General features: G+C 52.4%; 1 protein-coding gene across 2 annotated transcripts in view; it reads right to left on the reverse strand.

Annotated features, from left to right (window-relative positions):
- The window catches only part of NDRG1 (N-myc downstream regulated 1), a 56519-nt gene that overhangs the window by 9510 nt on the left and 20400 nt on the right, over positions 1–26609 (reverse strand). For both annotated transcript variants that reach the window (XM_032609523.1, XM_032609524.1), the window contains exons 4-13: positions 17468–17573; positions 15376–15496; positions 11946–12008; positions 11083–11143; positions 9908–9994; positions 7613–7669; positions 4718–4821; positions 3109–3165; positions 2228–2279; positions 948–995 (exon numbers count right to left, since the gene is read on the reverse strand). In XM_032609523.1, coding sequence (XP_032465414.1) covers positions 948–995; positions 2228–2279; positions 3109–3165; positions 4718–4821; positions 7613–7669; positions 9908–9994; positions 11083–11143; positions 11946–12008; positions 15376–15496; positions 17468–17573 — 756 coding nt within the window. The remainder of the gene's footprint in view (positions 1–947; positions 996–2227; positions 2280–3108; positions 3166–4717; positions 4822–7612; positions 7670–9907; positions 9995–11082; positions 11144–11945; positions 12009–15375; positions 15497–17467; positions 17574–26609) is intronic.

A 26609-nucleotide genomic window follows, 5' to 3' on the forward strand; every position in this document is an offset into this window, starting at 1 on the left:
CCTGCTTTGATTACTATCTGTCTCGGCATTAAACTCCGCCTTCTTGGCAACCATTACTTGCAGCTTACAACAGGCCAGGCGCTGTGCTAGGCCCCGTAGATGATTTCTCTGCTCCCCCAAAACCCTGGAAGGGACGACTGTCCCACTTTAAAGGCAGAAACTGGGCCAGAGAGAACTTGAGGAACTTGCAAAGTTCTGGCCACGGTCTGTCTGACCGGAAAGCATTCACTGCACGAGGCCCTGGACACACAATCTCTTTAAAGACCCCTCAGAAGGAAACTGCAGGATTCAAGGCTTCAGGCCTGATGGGGCTCCTGGTTGGCCACCCTTGGTAAATGCTATAATTTCCAGAGTTGCTAGTAAATCACCAAACCCAAAGCCATCATCACTGCTTAAAGCCATTCCAGGCATGTGTGAATATTTATCCAAAGCCCAGGGTTCTGGAGCACTTGGGCAGCGAGGTGAGGATGAGGAAATAGGACTGGAAGGTCTCGGTGAGACTGAGTGGGGCTGTGGCCAGCCTATAGCCCAGAGTCTCAAGACTAAATCCCAAGGGCTAGCCTCAAGGTCAGCTAACTTGGGGCAGCCTTCAGCCCAACGGGAATGCAGCGACAGAACTCCAGGGGCCCATTCAGCAGGGCAGGGTGGTGCAGTGGGGACAGTCTGTCTAGAATCAGGCCCCACCCACACAATCCCTATCCATCCCTCTTCAGAGCACCATGGCCGGCAGCCCGTAAACTCCTGGGGTGCCAGAGAGGGATCCCCTCATCTTTGCAGCCTTGGGTTACCAGCTAGCACCCAATAGATGTTTGTGAACAGACACATTAATTCACCATTTCTGTGATTTCTGACCACCAGCTTTGCCATAATCAGGCACAACTCAAGTTTGCAGGAAACTTAGGGATTTCTGAGAGAACAAATGTAACCCTCCATCATTTTCCCTGTACCTTGAGAAGAGTGGTCTTCGTTGGGTCCAGTTTCGAGTTGCACTCCACCTAGACAAGAAGAGGGAGAAGAAATTTGCAAATTGTCTACCTGGAGCCAAAGTCATAAATTTTCCCCCTCTCCCTGCCACTCTGCCACCATCACCAGGAGCTCCAGTATTCCTACTGTCATGGAAGAAAGAATGTGGGCTTTGGGATTCAACAGATGTGGCTTTAAATTCCAGCCCTACCATCACTAGCTATATGACCTTGGACAAGTTACCTAACTTCCTTGAGCCTCAGTTTCCTCATCAATAAAATGGGGATAATATCTTTTTCAAAGGGCTGTTGTGAAGATTAGCTAAAATGTAGAAGGTGCTCCAGAAACAGCTACTAAATGAATGGGCTTGTTTAACCAGCTGCTTCCAGTAATTCTTTAGATTCAACAACCCCAGTCCCAACAACCATTCTTCAAATGAAATCATATCCACCAAGATGGTTTCTTTCTTCAGTTTGTCAATGACCCTCTTAAAAGTGCATCTAGAAGTAGGCAAAATACCCACCCGTAACGTGTGATGTTCAAAATGCCTATGGTAGAATTATCACCTCCCTTAACATAAAGAATATATCTTTATTGATGCATCTTATGATTATGTCCAGTGGACTAGATTGCAAGTAATTCATGGTTCATTTGGATACCCCAGGTCTTTACTAAATGAACATTTGCTGACCTTGCTCTAGCCTACTGCACAAGGCATGTCACTACTCTAGGACTCTGCCCACTAGCCCCCAAGTCTCCCGTGTCCTCGGCTATGGGGGTGTTGGAAAGATGGAGTCCGTTTTGCCTCTACCACATCACAGGTGGGAATTAAGGGGTGAAATGAGCCAGAAAACCTTTCCTAAGCCCCTCTCCCCAGAGGCCTGTCTGCCCCATCAGATGGATCAGGCTCCAACCAGGTCTGAAAGCTCCACCTGATTCCCAAACACGCAGACAGTCTCCTGGCCAGGAAGCCAAGCAGAAACACGCCCGTATAAACAAGCCAATGGGAGGCAGATCGGCAGGTGAGGGGGCCTGGGAGAGGAGACAGAGGTCCCACTGCCAAGCAACTAGGGCTGGCAGTCACCAGGGAAGGAGGCTGGTGGCTGGACCCTCTGACCAAAGGCCAATATGGCATCTAGAAGATGTCACTTGCCCTGATGGGAGCAGAGGAGGGGAAGAGGGTGGGCAGGAAGACTTCATACCAAGGTAACTAGAATTGGACCGTTGAGTTAAGCACAGAAACCAGTGGTTGATTTCTACATACCACAGCGTCCACAGCAGGAGAACTGTCCCCAACCACCAACAAAGCAGGACACCTGGGGGCAGGGAGACAAGGGGGAGTTAACACAAGGTTCACTGAGAGATTCTCATGCCCCCAGCCCTGCCAGGCTGGGGCCAGAATTAAAAAAAAAAAAAAAAAATTGACTTTGTTTTCCCCAGTACCTTTGGCTCTTTTTACTACCTTCATTCTCTATCCTCTGCTTTATTCTTAGGAAAAAACGGGTTAGTAGTCATTTACACCTTAGTATGAATTTCAGCCAGAGAATTTCCATGCCCTGATGTTTTATTTTCAAGCACCCTCTCCGTAAGGAAGGATGAGTAGGACTTTGCCAGCAATCAAAAACAGAGATGAAAACGACATGCCTGACATAGAAAATGGCACGTGCGAAGTTCAGGTGTCAAATAATACGGTTCACTTAAGGAACTATAAAAAGACTTAGTGTTACTGTTGGAATCCAGGTGGCTGTACCCACAACTGTCTTTTCCTTCTAGCTCTATAGGGCACTTCAGGGTGGGTCCTATGTCTTATTCATCGCCAGGCTCTGTGAAGCAAAGCCTCACACAGCACTGGGCACAGAGCAGGTGCTTCATAAATGCTGTCCAGTTGTGGTTATTGGCATTCCTTGTTCGAGGTCCAAGGCTCCCCCCACAGCTCTCAGGGACACCCTACAAACCAAATTCCTGCACAAGGGGAAGACGAGTGAGTCTGGGCCGTGCCCAATCCCTGGGCAGAATCCATGCAGTTCTCGCTGACTGGGCTGTCCTAGCACAATGGGGGGCAGTCCTGCCAAACTCAGAACTAAGGTGCTGCGGGCAACGGTAAGCACAGCTAAAGAGACGGTGCAGGAGAGAAGGGCAACTCACTGCAGGGTGACCGTGTGGGTTCCGGGCATCGGCCGCTCAATCTCCAGGTCCCGCCGGCTACAGACAAACAACAAACAAACATACCTTTACATCGGCAGACCCTCCCCTGGAGGAAGCCCCTCCCACCGAGCCAATCCCAGAAGCTCCTGCACTGGCCCCTCTGGCAAACACCCACCTACATCCCAAGCTGTGTGAGGTCCCACCCCAGCCTCTCTGGGTCCATAGAAGTGGCTTCAGAGACAGCGGGACTCATGGACCCCACCTCATTGTCCCCCAGGTGCTTTCTTCCTTTTATGTACAAATCACACCCTCCTCTACAGAGGGTCCCTGCTTCCCGTCCCCCCTCGTAGGAGCCTCTACCTCCCAAATGGTGTCCAGCCTCTTCTCTTAGCCTCACTCTCACTCTCGCCCCCAACTCTGAGTCCCCTACATAGTAACCAAACCAACTCTTTAGAACTCAGACCTGATCCTTTCACTCCCTCGTTTTAAACCCTCCCATGGTCTCCCACTGTACCCAGTGTGGGTCCATTACTCTCCCCTGCAGACGGGCACCAGCCTCTCCCTGCCTGGCAGCTCCCACCATGAGACACCCTTTCCCAGCTCACAGCCCGGAGCCAGACCGGCTGCATCCAAATCACGCTCCTCTGCTTCCTAGCTGTGTGACCTTGGGCAGGATGCCGAACCTCTCTGTGCCTTCACTTCCTCAGCAGGAAATGATGGTGAGAGCACCCTCATCATAGGGCTTTTCAGAGGCACCAGTTCGTCCCTGCAACATGTGGGGCAGCGAGGGGTTGTTGCTCGTCTCCTCTGGGTGCCCACTGCCCAGGTGAAAGCCTGCCCTCTCCAGTCCTCACTTAGCACTTGCTGAATAAATGAGCACTCAGCCTCCGTGTCTTTGGTTACACGCTGGGGCCATTACCAGTCACCCCTGCACTGAGAGGCTGGGTGGAGGGTAAGAGGAAAGGGACACGAATGCCCTTCATAAAGTCAAGTTACTAACATGTGAGAGACACAGAGCCCAGGAGGCTTATTCCTGCCCACTCTGTGGGAGCCGCAGGCTGAGTTCCCTGGAGATTCCAGAACCCCTGGCTGCTCCCAGGGGCCCCGAGCTGTCCCCTCCCCTAGCTGAGCCCCAGACCAGCACTCAGGTATCCTTAAGAGGGCTGCACCCTCGCCAAACGCCATGCTCATGTGTCCTTATCCTTGGAGTGACTCCTTCGCTTCCCAGCAGCCTCCCTGGATTCTTCCCGTCCTCTCCCAGTGCTTTGCTGCCCTCCCGCTCAGCTCTCCCCACATCCGGGTCTTCCTTAGGGTCAGCGTTGGCACAGGCATGGACGCAAACCCTTTGCGATGTGACTGTTCCCACTCGTGCGTGCGCCCCTGGTGGTCTGGAGTAGAAGTTCAGCTCCTTGCAAAGCACTCAAAACTCCAGGAGGCACCTGACTTCCCAGGGGCCCTCACTGGGCACCCTTGTTCTGTTCATCTATTTGCTCAGGGGCTGCATCTTATATTAATTTTATAATCCCTCCTCTCTTGCCCCATGTTCGTTCCGGAACTACAAAAGGAGCCTGACAAGCGGCCATCATGTGGCCCAGCGGCATCCTGGTACCTGTTGTAGACGTTGATGAACAGGTGCAGGTTGCCGGGGTTCATGTCGTTCACGATGTGCTGGCGGCAGGTGTGGACCACCTCCACGTTATTCTGCATTTCCTCCTGCATTGACAGAGGGGAGAATGTCGTTCGTGGGAACTGCGGCCACGGGCCGGTCACTACCCCCACCATTCTTCAGGTTATCCAGCTACGTAGTGAAGGCAGTAATGCCTACTCCATGAGCCTGCTATGGAGCCTGAGGGAACCTTCAGGAAAGCGGAAGCCGCACCCAGATGCAGACTGATGTCTGGGTATCAGCTGGGAGCAGAGGGAATGCAAAGCTGGGGGGCAAGCACGCCCTGTTGGGCTCAGACTTCAGGAGTTTTGATCTGAAGTCGGTCCTCTCGGCTCCGTCACTGCCCCTTAATTGGGCGAGTGCTTCACCTCTCTGAGCCTCAGCTCCCTTTTAAAAAAAAAGAGTGGGGATGACATTACCCGCCTTCATCAAATTGTAGGATTTATCAGAGGTTGGCCACTCTGGAAAGCTCACTGTCAACAGTAAGCATCGAGGCGACTGTTAGCAATTACTATTATATTCTTTTTAATGGGGAGAGGTGAAAAGGAGATTTTCATGTTTGCAAAACAAAACCGACTCATGCAACAGGAAGTTGCCGGAATGACGGGCAATGTTGATTTCCAGGAGGGCCAACCAGACCCTTGCAGAAGGCTGGCCTCAGCCTTCCCTCTCCCTGTTTCCTTTTTGAATGTGACTTGGGACAAACAAACAAGTTATGAGCTTGCTCTGTTTCTCATTTGTGCGACAGCGGATGCTACAGTTTTCACGAAAGGGTCTGATGTGATTGACAACAACCAGATCAGGAGCGAGAGGGAGAAAACGGGGCCCAGTGTCTCCCTGAGCTGTGTCAAGACAGTCCACCGTCACTGAAGCAACAAAGAGACCAGCCTTATCCCCAAAAAACATCAGGAAAAAAATAGTCCGAGGAATTGTGCTGGGGTTACAGATTGAAACACAGCTGCAGCAACTCGGGGGTACCAACATATACCCCAGGTAATTTGGGGTACAGTCAGGCAAAGTTCTTACTCTATACTTGACACCCCTCTTCCAGGAAAATACAGATGCTAGCTCTGATCTTTCCCATATTGCTGTCAGATTCAGATTATACACTCAGGGTGGAGAAAATGTATTGCAAACCGTGAAAGGAAGCATGAGAAAGGAAAGGGGACTCTAGTGGGCTACAAGGTGGCCCCAAGGACATGTTTCACATCAAATTCCTGGACTCTGCGAACGTTATTTGGAAAAAAGGTCTTTGCAGATGTAATTTAAGTTAAGGATCCAGAGATGAGGTCATCCTGCCTTATGCCGGTAGGTTCTAAATCCAGTGACAAGTGTCCTTGTAAGACAAAGGCAGAAGGAGATTTGAAACAGACACAGAGAAAGCCGCGCAAAGATGGAGGCAGAGAGTGGAGTGAGAAACCACAAGCCGAGGAAGGCTGAGGCTACCAGAAGCCGAAAGAAGCAAGGAAGGATCTTCCCCTAGTACCACGGGAGGAGTGTGGCCCGGCCAACACTCGGTTTCAGATTTCTGGCCCCCAGAACTGAGAGAGGATATATTTCGGTTGTTTTAAGCCACCCAGTTTGTGGTACTTTGTTAGAGCAGCCACAGGAAACTAATACAAGGACCAAACGCAGTGCACACTTTAGCAGGCCAGCAAAACCTCTGCTTCCCTGGGTGTCATATGGTCACACGCCAGACGGTCACTCTTCAGCTAAGGAGGCAACAGTGGTGTGTAGGCCACACACAGTGAACAGACAAGTCACCTCAAGCTGGGCAACTTGAAGGCCACGTCAGACCCCTGCATCAGAGCAGTACATCCTCCAGCCCAGCAGGAGGTACAAAGCCAGACTCAGGGGCCACGCCGGCCGGGTGGCAGGGCAGAACTACACACCACTCGCGTGCTGCCAGGGGCTTGGTTCAGCCCATGCTCAGTGGGGATAAGTGCACCACAACCCACCTGAGAGCCAGGCTCCAGCAGAGGCACAGATGGTTACCGGAACCCACACTGGAGCGAGACTCATAGGTTCAAAACCCAGCCCCTCTCGCTGGCTGTGAGACCTCACACAGCTCACTCAACCTCTCTGGTCTCAGCTTCCCCATGTACAACTGGGGAAAAAAACAGATCCATAACTAGGAATAAAAGGTCCTCCTCATACGGGTCATAGAGTCCTTAGGACCAAGGCTGATGCACAGCAAATTCCATGGATGTGTTTGCTGTAGGCTTTGTTATAGCCCAGAACTGGAAAGAACCCAAATGTCCATCAACAGGTGAACGGAGAAGCAGCCTCTGGTACACCCATACCACAGAACACCGCTCAGCACTAAAAAGGGACGAACTCTTGATTCGCCCAATGACATGGATGGATCGCAAAATACTTTAACGCTGAGTGAAAGAAGTCAGATTTAAAAATAAAAGATACTGTTGACATAAAAATCTAGGAAATGCAGATGAATCTACAGTGACCCAAAGCAGGTCAGAGGTTACCTGAGGAGGAGAGATGGATTACCAAGCATCACAGGGCAAGTTCTGGGGGTTACGGTATTTCGTTAGTCATCTGTGATGGCTTCAGTGATGGTTTTAAGAATGTCAAAATTTGTCAAATTTGTCAAATTTCAATATGTGCAGTGTACTGTACTTCAACAAAGCTGTTAAAAAAAGACTTCTGTTAAAGGGAGAGCAAGAGAGAAGGAATGGCGTGACGATTGTGAATGAGTAACGATGGGCTATTTCTGGAGGGTCAGATGGAGCGGCTCCTTGCTGTGCCTGGGCCGTCTCTGCGCTCTACATGCCTGGCAGTACACGACTGAACAACACAATGACAGGCCACGCTGCTCACCTTCCCGAAGAGGTGAGACATCACCATGTCTGGAAGGGCTTGGGTCCATCCGGAGATCTGGGAGGACAGAAACAGGGATTAGAAAGCCGGCGTTCACAGTAGCCGGACAAGATGAGGCCAATCCCACTGCCCTGGGGGTGGAGCAGCAGTGTGGGCTCCCTGGCACTCAGGTCTGAGGACGCCCCTTTGATGCGAAGGCGGTTACCTGTCTCCAGTTACTCACTGAACCTGGGGCCCCGGAAGGCAGGGTCATCGATTCTCCTTACTCTCAGAGCCCGGGGCACAGGAGATGCGGAGAAAATGCATCTGAACAAAGACCCCACGTACTCCCAGCTTTTGTCAGGCCTCAGTTCACCAAGTCCTCGGTAAAGGGGGCCTGTCCATGACTTCTAAACACACACTGAGCTCCCAGTCTACACGCCAGGATCTGCTTACCTCAAACTATATCATCCTCTAGATTTTCCCTCTTAAGCCAGTTTCCTCTCTCTGAATATACTGACCTTCTCTTGTCTACCTGCTCCCACCAACAATGCTAGGTATAGAGCAGGAGCTCCATAAATGCTAGGCATACAGCAGGAGCTCCATAAATGCTAGCTGTGCAGCAGAAGCTCCATAAATGCTAGGTACACAGTGAGAGCTCTGTACATGTTAGGCATACAGCAGAAGCTCCATAAATGTGTGTTGGCCAACTTCAGTGTCAGGCAGGAACCCACAGGGGAGAGAAGCTCTAGACCTGGGGGACCTAGGCTGACCCATCTGCCACCTCCTGGCTGTGTGGCCCTGGGAGGGTAGCAGAGCCACTGGACCTCAGACCTCTCATCTGTAACCAGGATGCCAGGAGCTTCAGAGTCACAAGGCCAAGGTGAGGGTTACACACGGCAACTACACATGTCACAGGATCAGACCCCAGTGTCTGACACACACTAGACCCCCAAGAGAGGTCTTCCTCTTCCAGGGCTTGGGCTGGAAAGGAAGGATATGGTGCAAATACTAAAACCCCCCAAACAGCCCTCGGGCTCCACTTTAGCCAGTGGTCAATGTCCCAGCCCCCACGTCTGGCTCAGAACAGCTACCAAGAAGCCAAACTGGCCAACTGCAGTGCCATTCCCTTTGCTGGAAAAAAAAAAAAAAAACAGGGAGTGTGTTCCGCTTCTGAATATCACGCTGGTGGGAGGAAAGGGCTCCCTCATCCTGGCGGAATGTTCCAGGAAGGAATGAAATATCACAGTGGCCAGGATGGGGTGGGAAGCAGGGGGAGGGGAGACCCCTTCAAACCCCCTGTCCCCAAGAGCCGTCCCAAACTTGGCAAAAACACACTTTCAAAATGAGAAGCCAGGATCACCCCAGCTTGAAAGTCTGTCCTGTTAGAGTTGGAATGGTTTCCCCCTCTCCTTGGCAAATACTGGGGCCTTTATGAAAAAAAAAATCATCTTTTTAAAAGATAAACAAGGAACCCAGCCAGAGCACAGCTTCCTGAGACAGCTCGGGCCCTTTCCCCAGCTAGGGATGTGTCCTGCTAGCTCTACATTCCCAGACCTGCGGTGCTTGGGTCTCGGCGGGCATTTGACACCTGCTGACGGAGAGACGGGGCCGGCGGTGAGCCCAGCTCAGAGGTGATTCCAAGCACCACAGAGTCCAAGGGATCTTGTTTGGCCCCAGTTCTCCCACTGCTTGGCTCTGTGCGGCCCTAGACAGCTTCCTAACCCCTGCGACCCTCAGTTTCCTCCTCTGTAGAATGGTTTTAACAATCCCCACTCCTGGAGTGACTGAGGATTGAATGAGGTCATGAAGGTATAGCCACGGAGAGTAGAAAGAGAACTTGATAAACATTCAACACTTGTTAGCTAATTATTATTATCATAAAGTTAAGTGGCATAGAATCAGTACCAGATACGTTATTTCTTTTTCATTAATAATATGTAGGTGACTGGGGTGACAGGCATCTGTCTTGTTCATCTTTTTATTCTCAGCATCTTGATCTAAGCCCAACATATGCTAAGTCCCCAGCGAACACTTCTTAACCCAGGCTGTCCTTATCAAAGCTGGCTCGGGACCCATGTCCCAGTGGTATTGCTGGCTTGGACAGCAGTGTCCTATTGAAATCTGAACGGCACATGGCTGCGGTCATGTTCACCACTCAAAGCCAAGCGGAGGAAAGCTGCCTTCTTTGCTGGGGGTGGTGAAGGGGTGGGGCTAGGAGAGGTCTCTTGCATTCTGTGCTCCAGGCGGAGTCAGGCACACCTGCCCCTCTGCAGACTGGGACACCCCTTGCCCGACCCAGGCCCCCAGCCTCACCTTGGAGGCGGCCCAGTCCATCCAGCCTTCCGCACAAGGGTTCACATTAATGAGGACGAGGCCCTCCACCATCTCGGGGTTGTTCAGCTGCAATTGGAGACACGAAGTGAGAGAGGCAACCTAGCCATCTGAGAGACTGTGAACTTTAAAGTCAAACCAAAGACTGAGAAAAGTACCAGAAGAGGACCCGTGTAGACCCCCAGAGCAGGCCGCTGCTCTCGACACTGCCCCCCTTCCAAAACTTAGGTTCCAGCTCAGTAGACACTAATGGGGTTCCTGAGAGAAGGGAAAGGGGAAACCATAGGAGAAGTAGGAGCACATGTGCTTGGCAGACCTAGGTGGGACAAGTCACTTCACGCTGCTGCCCCTCAGCTTCCCTAGCTGTGAAATGGGTACAACATACCATGGCCCTCATAAATCAGACAAGCTAATCAGCTCTTCAGTAATCAGTAAGAATTCTATTACTTCTCAGAGATATGGAGACAGAGACCTAAGATACAGTTGAGACCTTATTTTATCTGCTCAGAGCCTAGACAGCCAGACCATTTTGTATTTGTGCCAGCACGCCTAACCTCTAGCAAAGTCCGGCAAATAATAGGCCATCAGATTACATACGGTTGAATAAAACGAGCATCGCTGCATTTTGAAACAACTGTTTGGTAAGGATCCAAAGGACCCAGCAGCACCTGACCTGGACCCCTAGTAACGTAAGTGACATCTGTCATGGTAGCACATATATCTCTGATTAGGTCAGAGTTAGTCAGGGTCCAAGAGTTCCCTGGCCACAAAGCCCGTGCAGCTATCACAGAGAAGTAGCACAGTAGTCAGTGACATGAGGGCCTGGCCACAATCACCGCGAATCGAGCAAAGATGATGATAAAAGAACATGTCTCGTGCGGCATTTCGGTGAAGGGAAAGAGCTGCTGGTGTGTAAATGAGTGCACACTCACACAACCCATGTGCATACGTAACTCTGGACCACACACCCCGAAGTGCACTGTGGTTCTCCTTTGGGAAATGGAATTATGGCTCATTTCTTTTTCCCTTTGGGGAGTATTCTCTGGTGCTTTTCTAATTTTCTTCCTTAATCTTGAATTAATTTTCTTTAAAACATATATATATTGTGCATATAGAGAGAGAGAGAGAGTTCTTTTTTTTTTAATGGGAGAACTCACAGCAAATCGAGTGAGGATGTAGGCACCCGCTCCGGTTCCCATGCCAATGATGCTTTTCAGTCTGGAAGGAGAAATAAAAGTTCATGTCCCAGAAGGAGTGAGCGATGGGAAGCGCCCTTTGAAAACCTTCCCCGCCCCTTGCCCTGAGGAACCTCATCTCCCCAAGGGTGTGTCGTGGGCATCACTGAGGGTGGCTGGCAGGCTAGACAAAGTGGGACCACGCTGCCATACGTGCGCTGCAGGACCTGCAATGCATCATGCTTTATGTCTGGACAGAAGACCATGACCTTGGAAAGACACATGCCTTTCCCTCACTCCTCGCCCGACCGCGGCCAGGCTCTGACAGCCCCGCTGTCATTTCCGGGAAGGCCTATTTACCAAACTGCTTCTTCCCGCTCTTCAGCTTTATTTTGGATTCTAAAACTTGGAATGAAAAGGAATTGGGCAAGAACATGGAGATGTTCTCATCGTACAAAAGGCTCCACTAAGAGGTTTCCTTGAGCCCTGAAGAAATAAAGGCCTGGAGGGAGACGTTGAGGGTTCAGGCAACCCTATTCCAGAATGTTCCATGGGAAAGAGAAAGCAATAAAAGAAGAGAAGCTAGGGAAGGATGGGTGGAGTGGCTGTCATCGGGTGATGGATTTTGACTCAAGGAGAAAAGCCCGACTTGCAAGAGGCAGATGGGAGTAAAGAGACTGCATGAAAAACAGTGTCTGCAGAGTATAACAAGCTGATTTCTTCCCCGATCTTTAAGCATTAACCTAGATTTCAGTGCTGGGGCCAGATCAAGACCCCAGGAGAGGCAGAAGCTAGAGATCACCCTTCTCTGCAAGCTGGTGGGGGAGTGGATCACTCACTCTTACCCAAACTGGTGAAGGACTCCGGGCAGCATTTCCGCCAGCTGGTCCATGGAGGGGTACATGTACCTTGGGAGAGGCCATGCAGAGGCAGTTAGCAAAAGCCGGGACCTCAGCGGAAATGAACAGTGCAAACGAAAACACACTTGATAGGCGGAGACCGTGCAACAAACCGCCCCGTGCGCCCAGACTCCCCAGTCTAGTCCCCTCCCGTGGCCCCCATTCCGAGCACCCCACCGTGTACACGGCCTGCTCCTCTGAGCAAGGATGCTCTCCAGGCCAATTCCCCCACCTTTTACTTTGTAAAGTGACCCTTTACAAACCACTTCCTATGTTCCAGGTCCCACAACAAGCATTTGATGAGCATTGTAAGCTCATTTAATCTTTACAACTAGTCTGTGAGGTTGCTATAATTTCCCTCATATAAAGATTGTAAATATCATTAAGGCTAAGAAATAAGTGACTTGGCTTCACAGACAAGCAGGGATTTGGAGCTCTCAGGATTTCAAGGCCCATGTACTCACTTACCTTCCCAAAGGAGGCCTCCTGGCAGCCCTCCCGTGAAGCCCTCCTGACCTTGGGGAAGCCCCTCCCTCTCATCTCCTCTCCCCAAGAGATGCTTGAGAAGAAGCCTGGGAGACAAGGCAGAGAAGGCAAGCCACCCTGATTGGCTGGACACAGTGGCTTCGGGAAATGGGATACCCAGGGCAATTTTCAGGCACAGGGATGCCTCAACTCACACATCTTCCGGGACCACTCCTCCTGTTAACAGAGGGCTGGGGGAGCTCCTCTCTGTTCAAAACTGGCCCATGACAGCAGGCAGCGAGGAGGGTGACAGTGGTGAGGACTCACACTGGGTGACCAGGGAGCCTGCAGCCTGCCTGGGTCTGTACATTAAGGCGAGGGCTTCCCCTTGTCAGGAAACAACAGTTTCCCATCATCAACTCCTTAGCAGGGCCTGGAAAGGGTCTCTTGTTCCCACTGTGCCCACCTTTCCAATGGGGACAGCAGGGGCCACCCACCAGGCTGGATCCTTCTCGGCCAGCAGGTTCTCCTTCCAGATTACCTACCATTTCTAGACTGGCTCTCCTCTTGGCCTTTGCACATGCTGTTCCCTCTGCCTCCCCAGAAGCAAGTGTATGCTCACCTCCCTTGAATTTCCAGAAGGAAGCCCTAGAGTCTTTGCCCGGCCAGGTGCCTACAACCCTAGCCAGAGTTCCCACACATTTTCTTTCCCATCTTCCTGGAAGGAACTCAAAGATTTGTCCTTTTCACCAAGGTCTTGGCTGTCATCAGGGAGTCTGGCCCGTTTTATGGAAAGTGAGTCCATACGGCACGCTGTGTTAGGAGCCAGCTCCTCCGAATGTCCCGTGATCCTGGAGGCAGGTCCCTGGGGGAGCCGTCAAGATGCCTCACAAGACCCACTCGGTCTAGGTGCTGGGGGGAGGGGGGTTGACACCCACTAGAAGGCATTCCACAATGCCGACTTCGGGGCTCAGGCAGGCAGGAAGGAGTCCCTTCAACAGAGGAGCTGTTGGGCCTTTCTCGTGCCAGGCTCCTGGCGAGGCAACGGGAACCCACGTAGGCAGAGCAGACACGGTCCCGTGCAGGAGCCGGGGGGCAAGTCAGCAGAAACAAATACGCGTGACTCATGACAGTGGCGACCACCGGGGAGGGGAAGGTGCTGAGAGCGGGAGGCTGAAACAGCGAGATCTGTTCTGACCAAGTGGAGGGCTTCTTGGAAGAAGTGCCATTGAAGGGGACGTGGGTTGGGGGGAGCTTGAGGACTGAAGAGTGTAGGGAATGTTCTAGGCTGGGGGACCAGCATGTGCAAAAGGGAGAGAGCCAGGAAGGTCCCGGTTGGCGGGGCTACACATCGATGAAGCCGTTGTCTTTCTGAAATGGCCACGGCTCGGTTTGGAGCCAGCAGCCCCCAAACGGTGAGAGTTGGGGAGACACCTAACTCCACAGCTTCTTTCCTCACTGCTCTTGGGGGGTGGGTACACAGCCAGCAGGCAACAGGACTCTACTCACGAGGCCCCATGTGTAGAAAGCTGACTCCAGAGCCGGGAGTGACCCGGCCAGGGGCCCCCATCCCTGCTTTGCCGTCTCAGCCTCAGGATGAAGGGGGTGCGCCCTGGAGGGCCTAGGAGACCCCTGACCACGCCGGGCCCCGCTCAGACAGTGGGTCCCACCAGCCACACGCTGGAATCGCCTGGTAACTTAGGGGAACAACACCCTGCGCCTTGACCTCCGGGTCAAGTGAATGAAAATTCCTGCGAGCAGGGCCCAGGTTTCAGAATATTTTTAAAATCTCCCCGTGGGGAGCTGAGAGTCACTGGGTTACCCCAAGTCTTTCGAACAATTTGTCCAAACAAAGATGGATGCACTGACAGACACTTAATCTGCTGCTGTATTAAGAAGCTTTGAACTCTTTTAACGTACGTCTGGGCATCCCTTCCCTTCCCCGCTGATAAAGATTAATGATTAAGGACGATTCAGAGCACTAACAAAAAAGATCTCTTTGTGATACCGAGAAGGCCTCTTTGACAGACTTTAAACCCAAGAACCTGGTCCCACCTTGGTTGAATCACAGCACGGTGAGGGGCCTCCGAGAGGTCTGCCACCCCCATGTGACCCTGACTGTCCAGTGCCCTCGGTAAGCCTGCCCCCAGCCTCACAACGAGAGCTGAAAGTCCACATCAGCCACGCACTGGGGAGGAGCAGGCAGTGTAGACACCCGGGACCGAGGCAGCCTGATGTTCCGCGAGAGTTTGAGTCTTAGAGCCAGCAGACTGGGCTCAAACCCGACAGCGCCCACCCCCAATTAAACCAGCACAGCAGTTAACCCCTCCACGCCTCAGTTCTTCCATCTAGAGAATGGAGCTACCAGCACCAGCCATGTAAGGACTAAATACAAATGACATTTGTAAATAAAGATGATTAAGTCTGGCCCACAGGACGTACTTCATCAATATCATTTCCAATTATGGTCTCTATTTTTCTTCCCAACCTTCTAGATCTTTCTCCTAACTATTTCTTCTTGTCAAGACCCTCTTCCACTTTAGTCCTGTCCGGGCCATGTACCCCTAGTAAAAAGCCCGTCTAGCTGGGCTGCTGTGGTGGGGTGGGGACAGGGTGTCTGGAGGGGTGAAGGTCGGGGAGCTACTGATTGATGGTTATGGGGGTTCAGTTTAGGCTAATTAAAAGGTCCTGGAGATAATGGTGGTGATGGCTGCACCACTGTGAATGTATTTAATGTCAGTGAACCATACACTTACAAATGGTTAAAAACAGTAAAATTTAGTTTATATATATTTTATTACAATTAAAAAAGAAACCTTAAAAGCCTGACTAATGCCTCCTCCCACCACCTGTTCCCACCCTGCAGGGCTTTCCTTTCCCTGTCCTGGGGCCCGAGGCTCCCTCCTCTTACCCCGCGGGGAAGGATGGCGCCCTGTCCTGCTGGCCGGGGGCGTCCACGTGGCAGACAGCAAAGTGCTGGGTGATCTCCTGCATGTCCTCGGAGTTGAAGAGGGGGTTATAGCAGGTTTTGTCTGGAAAACAGGCACGGGAGAGAGAAGAGGAAGAAGTCAGGAGAGAATAAAGTCTGTATTCATTCTGTTGGTTTCATGCCTACACAGCAGGGGGAAGGAACTTTCAAGAAAGAATGGCTACATTTTCTTTCCCACTTTCCTCTGGTGATAAAAGGCAAGAATAAGTCATGAGGCAAGGGAGTGGGTGTGGAAGTGGAGACGGTCAGTAAACTCTCCTGCCTATGCTGGTGGATGACATAAACTTCCAGGCAGCGCTGGGAGGGGATCCCATTCCAGCTCCTGCTTCTTCCCCCAACAGTCGTGGCCGTGACGGTCCTCGTATGAGATGGGGTTGCCCCACTGACACTCTCTTTCTCTCTAGGTGTCCTAAACCCTCACCTCAGGGATACTGGCCAGGGCACACAGGATTTTCAAACAAGGAGGACCACTCTTACGTGGGCTTGGATGAGCCTCCTAATCGCTGAGGCAAAGATGGCCAGCTGCTCACCAAAACACTTCCCTTTTCTTCCAGGACACACTTCTGGACTACATTTCCCAGCCTCCCTTGCAATCAGAGGCAGTCGTGTGATCAGATTGTAGCCAATAGCATGTGAGGCTCCCCATTTCCTCATAACACCTGCCACCCAATCCTCTAGGTTTCTCTCCTCTTTCTTTCGTGACTGCCAGGTGTGGAGGAGCCAACAGAAGCCTCGGAGGCTCCAGGGGACGGTGGAGTCACAGCTAGAAAGAGCCTGGGTCCCTGAATCACCACATGGAAGGTGGCCCACAGAATGTCCACTGAGTTGTTACATGAGTGAGAACTAAACATATATCATGTTAAGCCACAGAGGCCTCGGGTCTGTTGTTACAGCACTCACTGTACTCTAACAGTGGAGGAGTAACACCGCCAGATGCAATTCCATATCCTCATCAGAGTCAGTGGAATAAGGTGGTATAGATCAAAGTACCTAGCATCGGATTTGGTACATGATGGTTACAAGGGGGCATATGGGGGAAAAAGAGAGAGAAAAGAGAAGTGAGAGTGAAGGAGAAAAATGGTTTTCAGTGACTGACATCATTCGCAGCCTCGAGGTATTAATAAGCTGTTGGAAAAACAATGTCATTCAGTCCGTCTGTTAATCAAAAATCAAGCAAGCATCCAGCTCGCAATACGCACCGGACCAGGAAGGGCCATAAGCGCCTTCTGAATCATCACAGAAGCATTTCTGTTCTGTGTACCTGTAATACTAAGTAGATCTTATTCCAGTCCCATTTGTGAAAAACCCACATTTGGGAACCCTTCCTGGTCATCTTAAGGATTCGCGATCTAAACATCCATAGCAGCGGTATTCAGAATAGTCGAGAGGTGGGAAATCCAAATGCCCATTAAACGAGGACAGACGAACAAAACGCGGTGTATCCGTACGATGGAACATCATTCAGCGAGAGAGGATAAAGTACCGATACATGGCACGATGCGGACGTACCTTGCAAACATTACGAAAGAAGCCAGTCATGAAAGACCACACGTTGTGTGATTCCATTGATAAAAAATGTCCAGAATGGGCAGATCTTAGAGACAGAAAGTAGACTAGTGGTGGCCCGGGGCTGGGGGGTATGGGAGACAGGGGGGCGATAGATAAGAGGACAGAACTTCTTTTCAGAATAATAAAAATGTTCTAAAATGGATCGCACTGAAGGTTGCACAATCCTGAGAAAACACTAAAAACCACCGTAGACCTTCATTAAAGGCAGTCACTGTCACACAGACTGATGGTGGAGGACTCCGGAGTCCCCAGCATCTCCCAGCGCCCAGGCGGTGCATTCCGGGCTCGTCCAGTCTGTGGCAAGAGTTCTCCCCAGAACAGCTCCAGGAAGTCCCAGCAAAAGAGGATGAGGCAGACTCCCTGCCAGCCGCCCTTCCTAGCTATCCTCTCCTCCAACCCTGGCAGACACCCGCTCGCCCAGGACACGCGGCTCCTCGGAACTTACGGTTCATGCCGATGTCGTGGTAGGTGAGGATGACGGGTCGGTTCCCCTTGGGGGTCCCACACAGTGTGACGTGAATGGAGCCATGCAAAGTCTCGATGTCCTGCTCCTGGGGAGAGACAGACAGACGGGCCTGTCATGTGGGACCCGCAGTCACGGTGTGGCTGGAATTACAGCCCGCAGACACCCAGCGCGCGTCTCACTGCGGATGGAGGAAAGCTCCTAGTTTGGTCGTCGGAGCACTGGGCTTCGGGTGGCAGCTCTCTCTGGCCAGAGAAGCCACTCTGAGAAGCAGAGACAAAAGGGGAAGGGGGACCAAGGAAGCACCCCGCCATTCATTGAGGTCAATGGTTGCCAATCTGAAGAACTTGGCTCAAAAATAAATACACCCCAATTTTCAGGTTCCACCTTGAGAGCAGGAAAACTCAGTATCTGCGCTTTGAACAAAACCCCTCTCCCTTCTCCATCCCAGGCTGCGAGATGCTGGGGCTTCCAGGCATCCGCTCTGAAGACCCCTGAAGCATCTCCCAGGCGGCCGTCGTGCTTCTGCAAAATGGAAAGAATAATGGAAACTCAGGGGGAAGGGTGAGTGCTTAGTGCCCAGGCCCATCCCCAGCACAGGGGTCCTCCTGGGCCACCTGCCTTATCCCCCCAACCAAATGAGTGCCCTGAACACAGAGGCCCCCATCCCCCCAGCCCTCTCTCTCTTCCTCTGAGTGCCTGCTCACTCCTGCCTATACAAACGCTGGAAAAATCCCCAAACGGTGGGGCAATGGTCCAGCCCCCAGGGGGGACCACAGATCATCTGCTGGGCGGAGCCCTGGCCCTGAAGCCACCGTGGGAACAATGGTTCACTGTGGGGACGGCATTCTCTATTGTCTCCTCAGCTGACCCACAAGGCACCCTCTAAACATAGGCCAGGCTGGGCAATGTCCCCACCAGCCTGGGGCATCAGGGTTCAAATCCAAGCTCTGCCTTCCCCAAGCCCTCTGAGCCCCCGGAGCCCCATCTGTAAGACGGGAGGGAGCTGGCCACCCCGGGTTCCTCAGCAGAGGAGAAAAGCCTGGTGAGGGATACAGTCGCCGGCGAGGTGGGGCTGCTCAGTACACGGGGGCAGGGGGTTAATGATGCGCCTGAGCCCCACCTTGGTGGCAAGTGTGGGGCATCCGGCCCTGGCTGGCACCCAGGATGTGTCTAGCGGCACCCAGGATGTGTCTAGCGGCACCCAGGATGTGTCTAGCGGCACCCAGGGGTGGGAATGGGTAACAGATGCTGATTGATTTCTTTGAAGGCCTTAAAATTATAAAGCCGTGGGACCAGAGCTAAATTTGTCCAAGAAGGAAGAGGCTGCCTCTGTCCTGTTTACTGTGACATCCTCGGGCCCTGGCACAGCTCAGGATCTGCTGGATAAAGACCTGACACTCGCATGATCATGGTAAACATAGCTTCTCTAGGGAGTCCATTAATCTATTTTGGGTTCAGGCTCCACTCTGTCCCCTAATTGGCTGTGAGGGTGTCGGCAAGCTCTCTCCCCACAGAATTCCCAGGACTGGTGTGAAGTCTCCCAGGATTGGCACAAGCCCCACGGAGCACTAACGCTTCATCCCGACAAGGCACCACAGAAGTGCTGTGACCGTGGCCCGCGGCCTCACACCACTGCAGACTTCAGCCTGTGCCTCAGAAGAGGCATCAGCTGTGGTTATCCTTATTTGGAAGGATAAAGAACCCAGTCTCAGAAGCTGGAAGTGGCCTGGTGTAGGTGTACAGGTGTGGCAAGGTCACTGAGATACAGGGATAATATTCGCTAAGTGCCCACCAAGAGTCAGATGAGCTGAGCGAACCCATTTTCCAGATGAAGAAATCGAGGTGACCCAGCCCCCGGCCAAGAGCACACAGCTTGTAGTGTGAACCAGGATTACAACCCACGTCTGCTGGGCCCTCATGCGGGTGTTGGCCCCCATCAGCCCTCCTCTGAGTTCTGTGTCCACCTGCCCACACGGGGAAGAGGAGGGAAGGCAAGTGTGACCTTCCCCATGCCTGAGACCCACTCCTTAAGTCACCCGCGCACACGCACAAGGTCCTCAGCTGGCCCTGGGCCTCTCTTTCCACTGGCCCAAACCAAGAAGGCTGGGTCTGAGACTGGATGGAGGAATTAAAACTCTCACAGACACGTCCCTTTGTCCTCTGCAGTCCCAAAGGAACATTCTGCCCTTCTGTCTCCGTGGGGATGAATCACCCAGTGTCCTGGAGGGAGGAACCCACCAGTGTCCCCCACGTTCTCCCAAAGAGAGGGCACCGAGGGACCCAGAACTGCATGGTCCACTCCCTGTGCTGATAGGGGAAAGCCTGTCTCAGGGCTCCTCAGGGGTCCCCCGTCTGGCTAGAACAGTGGCTGGAAACACTCACAGAACCCGTCCACCACCCAGACCGCCATCCTCAGCTCTTCCAAGTTCAGAGCCAGATCTCAGAAGTCCGGGCTCGCAGGGGTCTGATCCAGCCAGGGGCATGCAAGAAAGAGAAGGCCAGGCTGCCTGGTTTTTCCTCTCACCTCCTCTGTAAGAGTCTAGAAAGCCACTCTCTCAGGGTGCAGAGGGGAGGGCAGTATGATGGCAATTATCATTGAATCCGGCCCTGCTCTGAGGATTTTACATCCACTCTCCCGTTGAACCCACACAACCACCCCACTGTGTAACATCTGTCCGCATTTCAGATGAGGAAACTCAGGGGAATTTGCTCAAGGTCACACAGCTGGAGCAGTGCGGCAGGATCTGAACCTGAGGCCGTCCAAGTCCAAAGCCTGTGCTCTTTGCTGTCTCTGTTTTAACACTCTGTACCAGGTGCCCCGTGAAGAAAGAAAACTTTTAACATACAATGTGCACAGTGACTCTCTAAAGAGGGACGCAGGAAGTCAGGTCCCCATTGATGTGCTGTAGATTGTTTTTTATCTCCCCAGCAACTCCAAAACCCAGTAATCCACGGGGCAGGTGCTGGGATACGCTGGTACATAGAACAGAGAAATAACACCTGCTCCTCCCACACTCCCCAAATACACATCTGCCCCCAAACTGCAGGCATGTACAGTAGGCGTGTCTGACTTGGAACGGCCTCGGCACAAACGTCACTTCCTCGGGGTGGCCCCTCCTGCCACCCACTGTACACAGGACACATGGCTCTTGTCCTCTTCCTTGTAGCATTTACCACACGTAAATGCGGCACGTATCTGGTTCTTAGCCGTCTCCCCAGCCTGACTGCAGATTCCCAGGGAGAAGGGCTTGCTCTGCCCTGGAGAAGGTGCTTAGAGATTTACACAGTCTACGCCACCTGTAAGCTGGTAAGTTGTGAAACGGCACCGATGCCTACTGTCTACACTGCCTGTAAGCTGGCAGGTGGTGAAAACAGAACCTACCACTAAGTGGTCCTCAAAGATTTCAGCTCTTCGGCTGCCAATTCTGGCTTGGGAGCTTTGTGAGCTATGGCAGACTATGTCGCTGGGCCTCCCAGACATTCGTTGTCCTCTTCTTAACGACAAAATTCCCAGCAATGTGCCTGATGAAATTCTCTCCTTCCACATCTCCCTTGTAGCCAAGGATGGTCAGAAGATTCAGTTCGGGCCAATGAGATGTCAGCAGAATTTGCTGCAGCTCTGAGGCGAATTCTTTTAAAGACTCAAACTTGGCCTTTTAATTTTTCTTTTTCACCCTTCTACCTGCTTACTACCTGGAACATGGATGAGATGCCCAGGGATTCAGCAGCCATCTTATGAGCATGAGGACAAAAGCTACACGCCCAGGGTGGCAGAGCAGGAAGCTGAAAGGAGTCTGAGACTGGGTGATATTCACAGCCTGCTGTACCAGGCCTTCTGGGTCAGCGAAAACATCAACCATTTCCTTGTTTAGGGCACTGTTTGTTGGGTGATATTAATTCTAACGATACACCCACCATGGGACCTTGGCCAAGTTACCGGACTTCTCTGACAATTCCTCTCCTCAGCTGTAAACTGAGGTCAGTAACAAAGCCTTCTGCTTGTGGAGATGCTCCCAAGACTTTTAGTAGGGACCGGAAAGTGTTTTGGAAATTGCAGCGTTTCCCTCCATGCTGGCTGTTACAGATGCCCACCCCAGAGAAGATTACTGTCAAGCCACAGGGACTCGTCCCCAGGGTTTAAGGCAACTGGTTGGATGATCTAGGAGAGCTCTGAGACCAGCTGCTGCACCTCCCTCCATAATCCGCCTGCCCAGCAGGCCCTAGGGAGACGCTGAACGCTTTGGACTCTAAGAGGATGACACACTTACCCAGGCTCTAAGTCAGCTGGCGCGCTGGGCCGCCCCTCCCCTCGGTCTAGCAAGCCTTGGTCAAGCCACGGCCTGAGGGCAGAGGGCGCCCTCTGGAACAGCAGGCAAAGAAAGCTGATTTAGTCATCAGACGTAGCATTAAGTCAAGGCTTGCTGAGGCAAGCAAGGCAAATCATGAGAACAGAGGCTCCAGAGAAAAGGCCAGGGGCCTGCCCCACCACCAGCTTTATGTGCAATAACCCCTCCCCCTATCTTCCTGGTCCATCTCCTGTGCCCGCAGTGGGGAAGGGGAGGCCTGGCTGAGCCACTGGTCTCGTCCTGAGCATTCAGTAAGGAGCACATGGATTATGAAGACTGACAGGGGACGGCACGTGTGTGGAAGGAGCACAATCGTATTTGCATAGAAGGGCAGCCGTCCCCTTACCGGACAAACACCATAAAGCCAGGGCTGGCCCCGGTGCTCTCAGGACAGACATTTCACAGATGGCAAAAGCCAGCCTCCAGGGCTGAAGCCTAGCACCCAAAGCTACACAGCTGCAGGTAACAGAGTTAAGATTCCAGACAGGCCCTTGGGCCTCTGAGTCCTGATACCTGGCCCACTGGGACACCTAGAAGAGAAGAAGATCTCAAAGGGGCCAAGCTCCCTCCGTTTCTCAGCTTTCTTTAATGCTGCCATCACATGGAGAAACAGAAGAGTTATAGTCAGGAAATGATCTGTAGCGGGGGAAAGGGTGCCAGCCTGGGAATACAGCGGGAAGCTGGAACCCACGTGAGGACAGCGATTCTCCAAGCAAGAAAGAATCAGGAGGAAAGTCTCTCTTGGATTAGGGAAAAGCGGAAGAGAGGAAGCAGGGCCATCCACGGAGCAGAGGGAAGCAAAGGAGGCCTGTATGCTGAGTCTGATGCTGTGCTTACGTCACAATCGTGACACCCTGGGGACAGGGCTACTACCCCCATTTTTACAGGTTAGAAGACTAAGCCCCCAGGAAGTCAGGTGACTACCCAAGAACGCAGGGCTAGCAGAGGGAAAGCTGACCTGAACCTGCGTCTGTCCACTGTATCTATTTTGCAACACCAAGAGATGTGCGTCTACACTAGGTCAGCCTGATGGCCTGGGCTGGACCGACCTGGGAAGCCCATCGGAGCCCCATCACGGGGACGCTGTCGGGCAAGGTGCTCTGTCCCCTCCACCGGGAGGGCATTCCCAGGAAGCCCACAGAGGAGGGCAGAAGAGGCAAAGCCTCCCTTGGCACTGACCCAGATGCGTGCCGCTGCCATCTGTCGCTCAGAGTTTGCTCTAGGTCCTAACGGCTTTCTCAGAAGTCAGGCTGGGGGCAGGCGGGGATGGGAAATGGTGGGCTGAGGATTTCCAAGCCTCCAAGGTCTTCTCACCTTCAGTCAGGGGGCAGGAAAACAAGAAGCAATCGTGTGCCAAGAAAGAAACTCATAAAAGGTCACCATTTCCATTTTCCCTGTGAGCTGATCTGCCTCCAAGAGACGGGGAAAAAAAGTCAGCACCCACACAATGGGGATCAGACGTCCCCCCCTGGCCCAGCTCCACCAGACTGGGAGCTCCAGAGCAGGAGCCAGACCCAGGAGACCCTCCGGCCCACTGCCCCTCCTGCCCCGGCCCCCTATGTCCCCTCCACCCAGAGGCCCTGTGGGTAACATCAGCTCATTGCCCGGAGATCCCTGGTGAGCACACAAACACAGATTCCCATGGAAACTGAATCAAATCAAACCATCCAAATAACTAAAGATCCAGGTGGAAGGAATTAGAAATAGCACCAGGAGAGGAGATTTGGGGCCAAAGGAAGTTACCCAGCCCCTGAGCGGGGAGTGACGAGCAGTGTACTCAACTCCGCTGTCCCCACGCCGCCCTCCCCCCCTCCCCCCCCCAGTTATATGGCCTTTGGCTCCGCACTGAGTCAAGCGTTGCCATCTATCTCATCATGGTGTGACACTGGGCAAGTCCCTTAAACCCCCGTCTCTTCAGCGCGGTTGGCAACAAAACCTCTTTTAAAAGGTTGTTTCGAGAATTAAATGAGATGATGCAGGAAGAGAGGGCAGCACAGTTTCTGACAAACAGCTGACGCTCAAGATACACCAGCTCTTACGACTCCCACGGTTTAGTATGTATCTAACAGTCAGATGGACCAAACTTAGGACTATCTCAATAGTACCCTTCGACGAGTTTCTTAACATCTCCAAACTGGTCTCTCATCTGCTAAGGAGAGTATCATTTCCCACCTTGGCAGGGAAGCCCTGAGACAACGGGTGGGCACGCAAATACCCATTTGTTCCCTTCCCACCTCTTCCCTCCCCTCAGTGGCCTTCCACAAAGTGGCTCCCCACCTGGAGCAGAAGGGGTAGGGCTGGATAATAAAGCATCTGCCAGCTCTGATATTCTTGGATTCTAGAATTCTAGCCAAAGAAAATAAACCAGAACCCAAAATACTCTCACTTTCCCCACTCATCAGATTTGCAAACACAACTGCCTAGTCTGATGCCAGAACCTTCTCTGCAGAGTCAGATCAAACCACTTCCTTCCTGCAGCCCCAGCACCTCAGGCCAGCCGCCCACCCAGCTCTGTGCTCTGAGGGCTCCAGAGCCTCTCCAAGGGGGGACAAAGTAGGGTCTCAAGAGCTGCCCATCCTAAGGTGACGTCAGGCCAGAAGAGATAAGGCCGAGATGCCATCTGCTCTGGCAGCTAAGCTGTCTCCTAAGACAGCAGATCTGGAGCTGCTTCTCACTGAGGACCTCTGGGCTAACAATGTGTATTTTGATTCATGCAAAAAAAAAAAAAAAAAAAAAATTCTCGACCACTTTGGGAAAGGAAACGAGTCTGCCCAATTTAGTCAAAATGCTGAAGTACCAAATACTCCTCGAAAAATAACATTGGCTGCTTTTGGACACACACAGTGAGGCAGCTCAGCCTCCTTAAACTCAACTCCCAAAGCGCTGCCCAGACAGGGCCCTGATTCCATGAGCCGTAAGGACCAACTAAATAGAACAGATGAAAGTGGGCTGCCGTTGAGGCATGTCAGTTCTCGGGTCCTTACAGCAGCTCCCCCTCAAGGGCTTGAACATAAACCCACCATAGCACTGTTCAGATTATCTACCTGGCCAGATCCTTTTTGATAGAAATTGCAAAGGTGACCTAGAATCTAGCACTGCAGTACATGTCGTGGTTGAGAGAGCTGATCTGGGGCAGAGTTGGGTTCGATGCGGCCCCTGCACAGTCGCTGGCCATGGGAAAGCCTCAGTTTCCTCATCTGTCAAGAAGGCATGAGGGTACAAAGTCCCAAAAGATTCAACAAAAGCCCCTGGGAAAGCCTGGGCCCCCGCCTGGCTCCTCAGAGAAGCTGAAGCCCACAGCAGGCAGGAGACTGTCGTTTTGCAGGAGCTCCCGCGTGAATCCAAGGTCAGGGTGGGTGGGAGAGTCTCCGCGCTGGTACGCTTTGCAGCCACGCTTTGGCCACCGCTGACCAAGGTGCTGTCAGTCTCTGCTCCCCGCCCCGTGACCCAGAGAACGTCAGCCATCACGGTGCATGGCATCCTCTGAAGGACATCCTTCAGCGACCCACGCCCACGATTTTAGAGACTGCTGGAAATCTGGGAAACCTTCACAGATATCACGAGTCAACAAGATCTAGTAGCCAAATCTAAATGAATATAGTTTTATCCAAAGGTCATTCTGGAAACAACCTTGACAAATTGTCACTCGGCACTCGGATGCAGCTCAAATATTGTGATTCATTTGTAAGATGGATCCTATTAACAGCTTACAGGAAGAATACATTTCGCCCTTGGAGGACTCAGAATCCAAGCCAGAGGGACCTCTGCATGTGCCAATGCCTCTGCATGGGTGATCGGTCCCTCATCTCCTCCTGTCATATGACTTCACAAATCACTCAGGTCTCAGTCCAACGTCACCTCCTCCAAAAGCCTTTCCCGACCCCTTAACCTGCCCCATCTCATCAACCTGCACCATCATCTTCCAAGCCCCTACAGTAGCTGGGGTTGTCATTTTGCTGAATCCTTCATGTGTGCTGCCTCCCCCTTCTAGGGAGTCAGGAGGCTGGGTGCAATCCTAGCCCCACCCCTCTCCCACCCCGTGACCTCAGGCAAGCGACTGAACCTCTCTGCGCTCAGGCTCTCCATCTGTCAGATGAAGACAGAGTTTGTTGTGAGCAGTAGGAAAGCAAAACCCGGCAACACGCTGGGAATATGGTGCTGAGCTATTCGTTTAGAACTGAAGCCCCTGGAAATAGGGCTCACTGCCTGTCAGGCTCACTCCAGTATCCCCAGCACCTAAGACAATGCCAGACACAGAGCTGGCATTTGTTCCAGGAACAAAGGAATGCACAATTGGGAAAACGCATCCACCTCCCAGGACAGCTCTGGGACTCACTGGGAGGGCTCAGCCCAGGCTGGGGCACGATGTTGATGAGCCGTCTCCTGCCTCCCCAGCCCCTCGCCGAGGCTAACCTCTGTGGTCTTCAGGTTGCCACTCTGCTGACGTTGAGAGGACGTGGCAGCCTGCCCACTCCAGCCTTAGCCACCTTCAAATTCGCCTGCGCAGGGCCCAAACTCCTGTCCCCTGCTCTTGCTACTACCTGTGCCCGGAGAAGGGAGCGCATAACAGTGCTTGGCAAACTGTCAAGAGTGACACAGAAGCGAGGAATTATCTTCACAGAGGAGAGATAAACTACGTTTTCCAGGTTTCTTGAATGACCAAAATTTTAGCAATCTACGATAACCATAGGACTCAGCAATTCCACTTTGGGTACGTACCCAAAAGGACTGAAAGCAGAGTCTTGGACACGTGTTGCACACCCATGATCACAGCA

Source organism: Phocoena sinus, chromosome 17, assembly GCF_008692025.1.
Source record: "Phocoena sinus isolate mPhoSin1 chromosome 17, mPhoSin1.pri, whole genome shotgun sequence".
NCBI lineage: Eukaryota > Metazoa > Chordata > Mammalia > Artiodactyla > Phocoenidae > Phocoena > Phocoena sinus.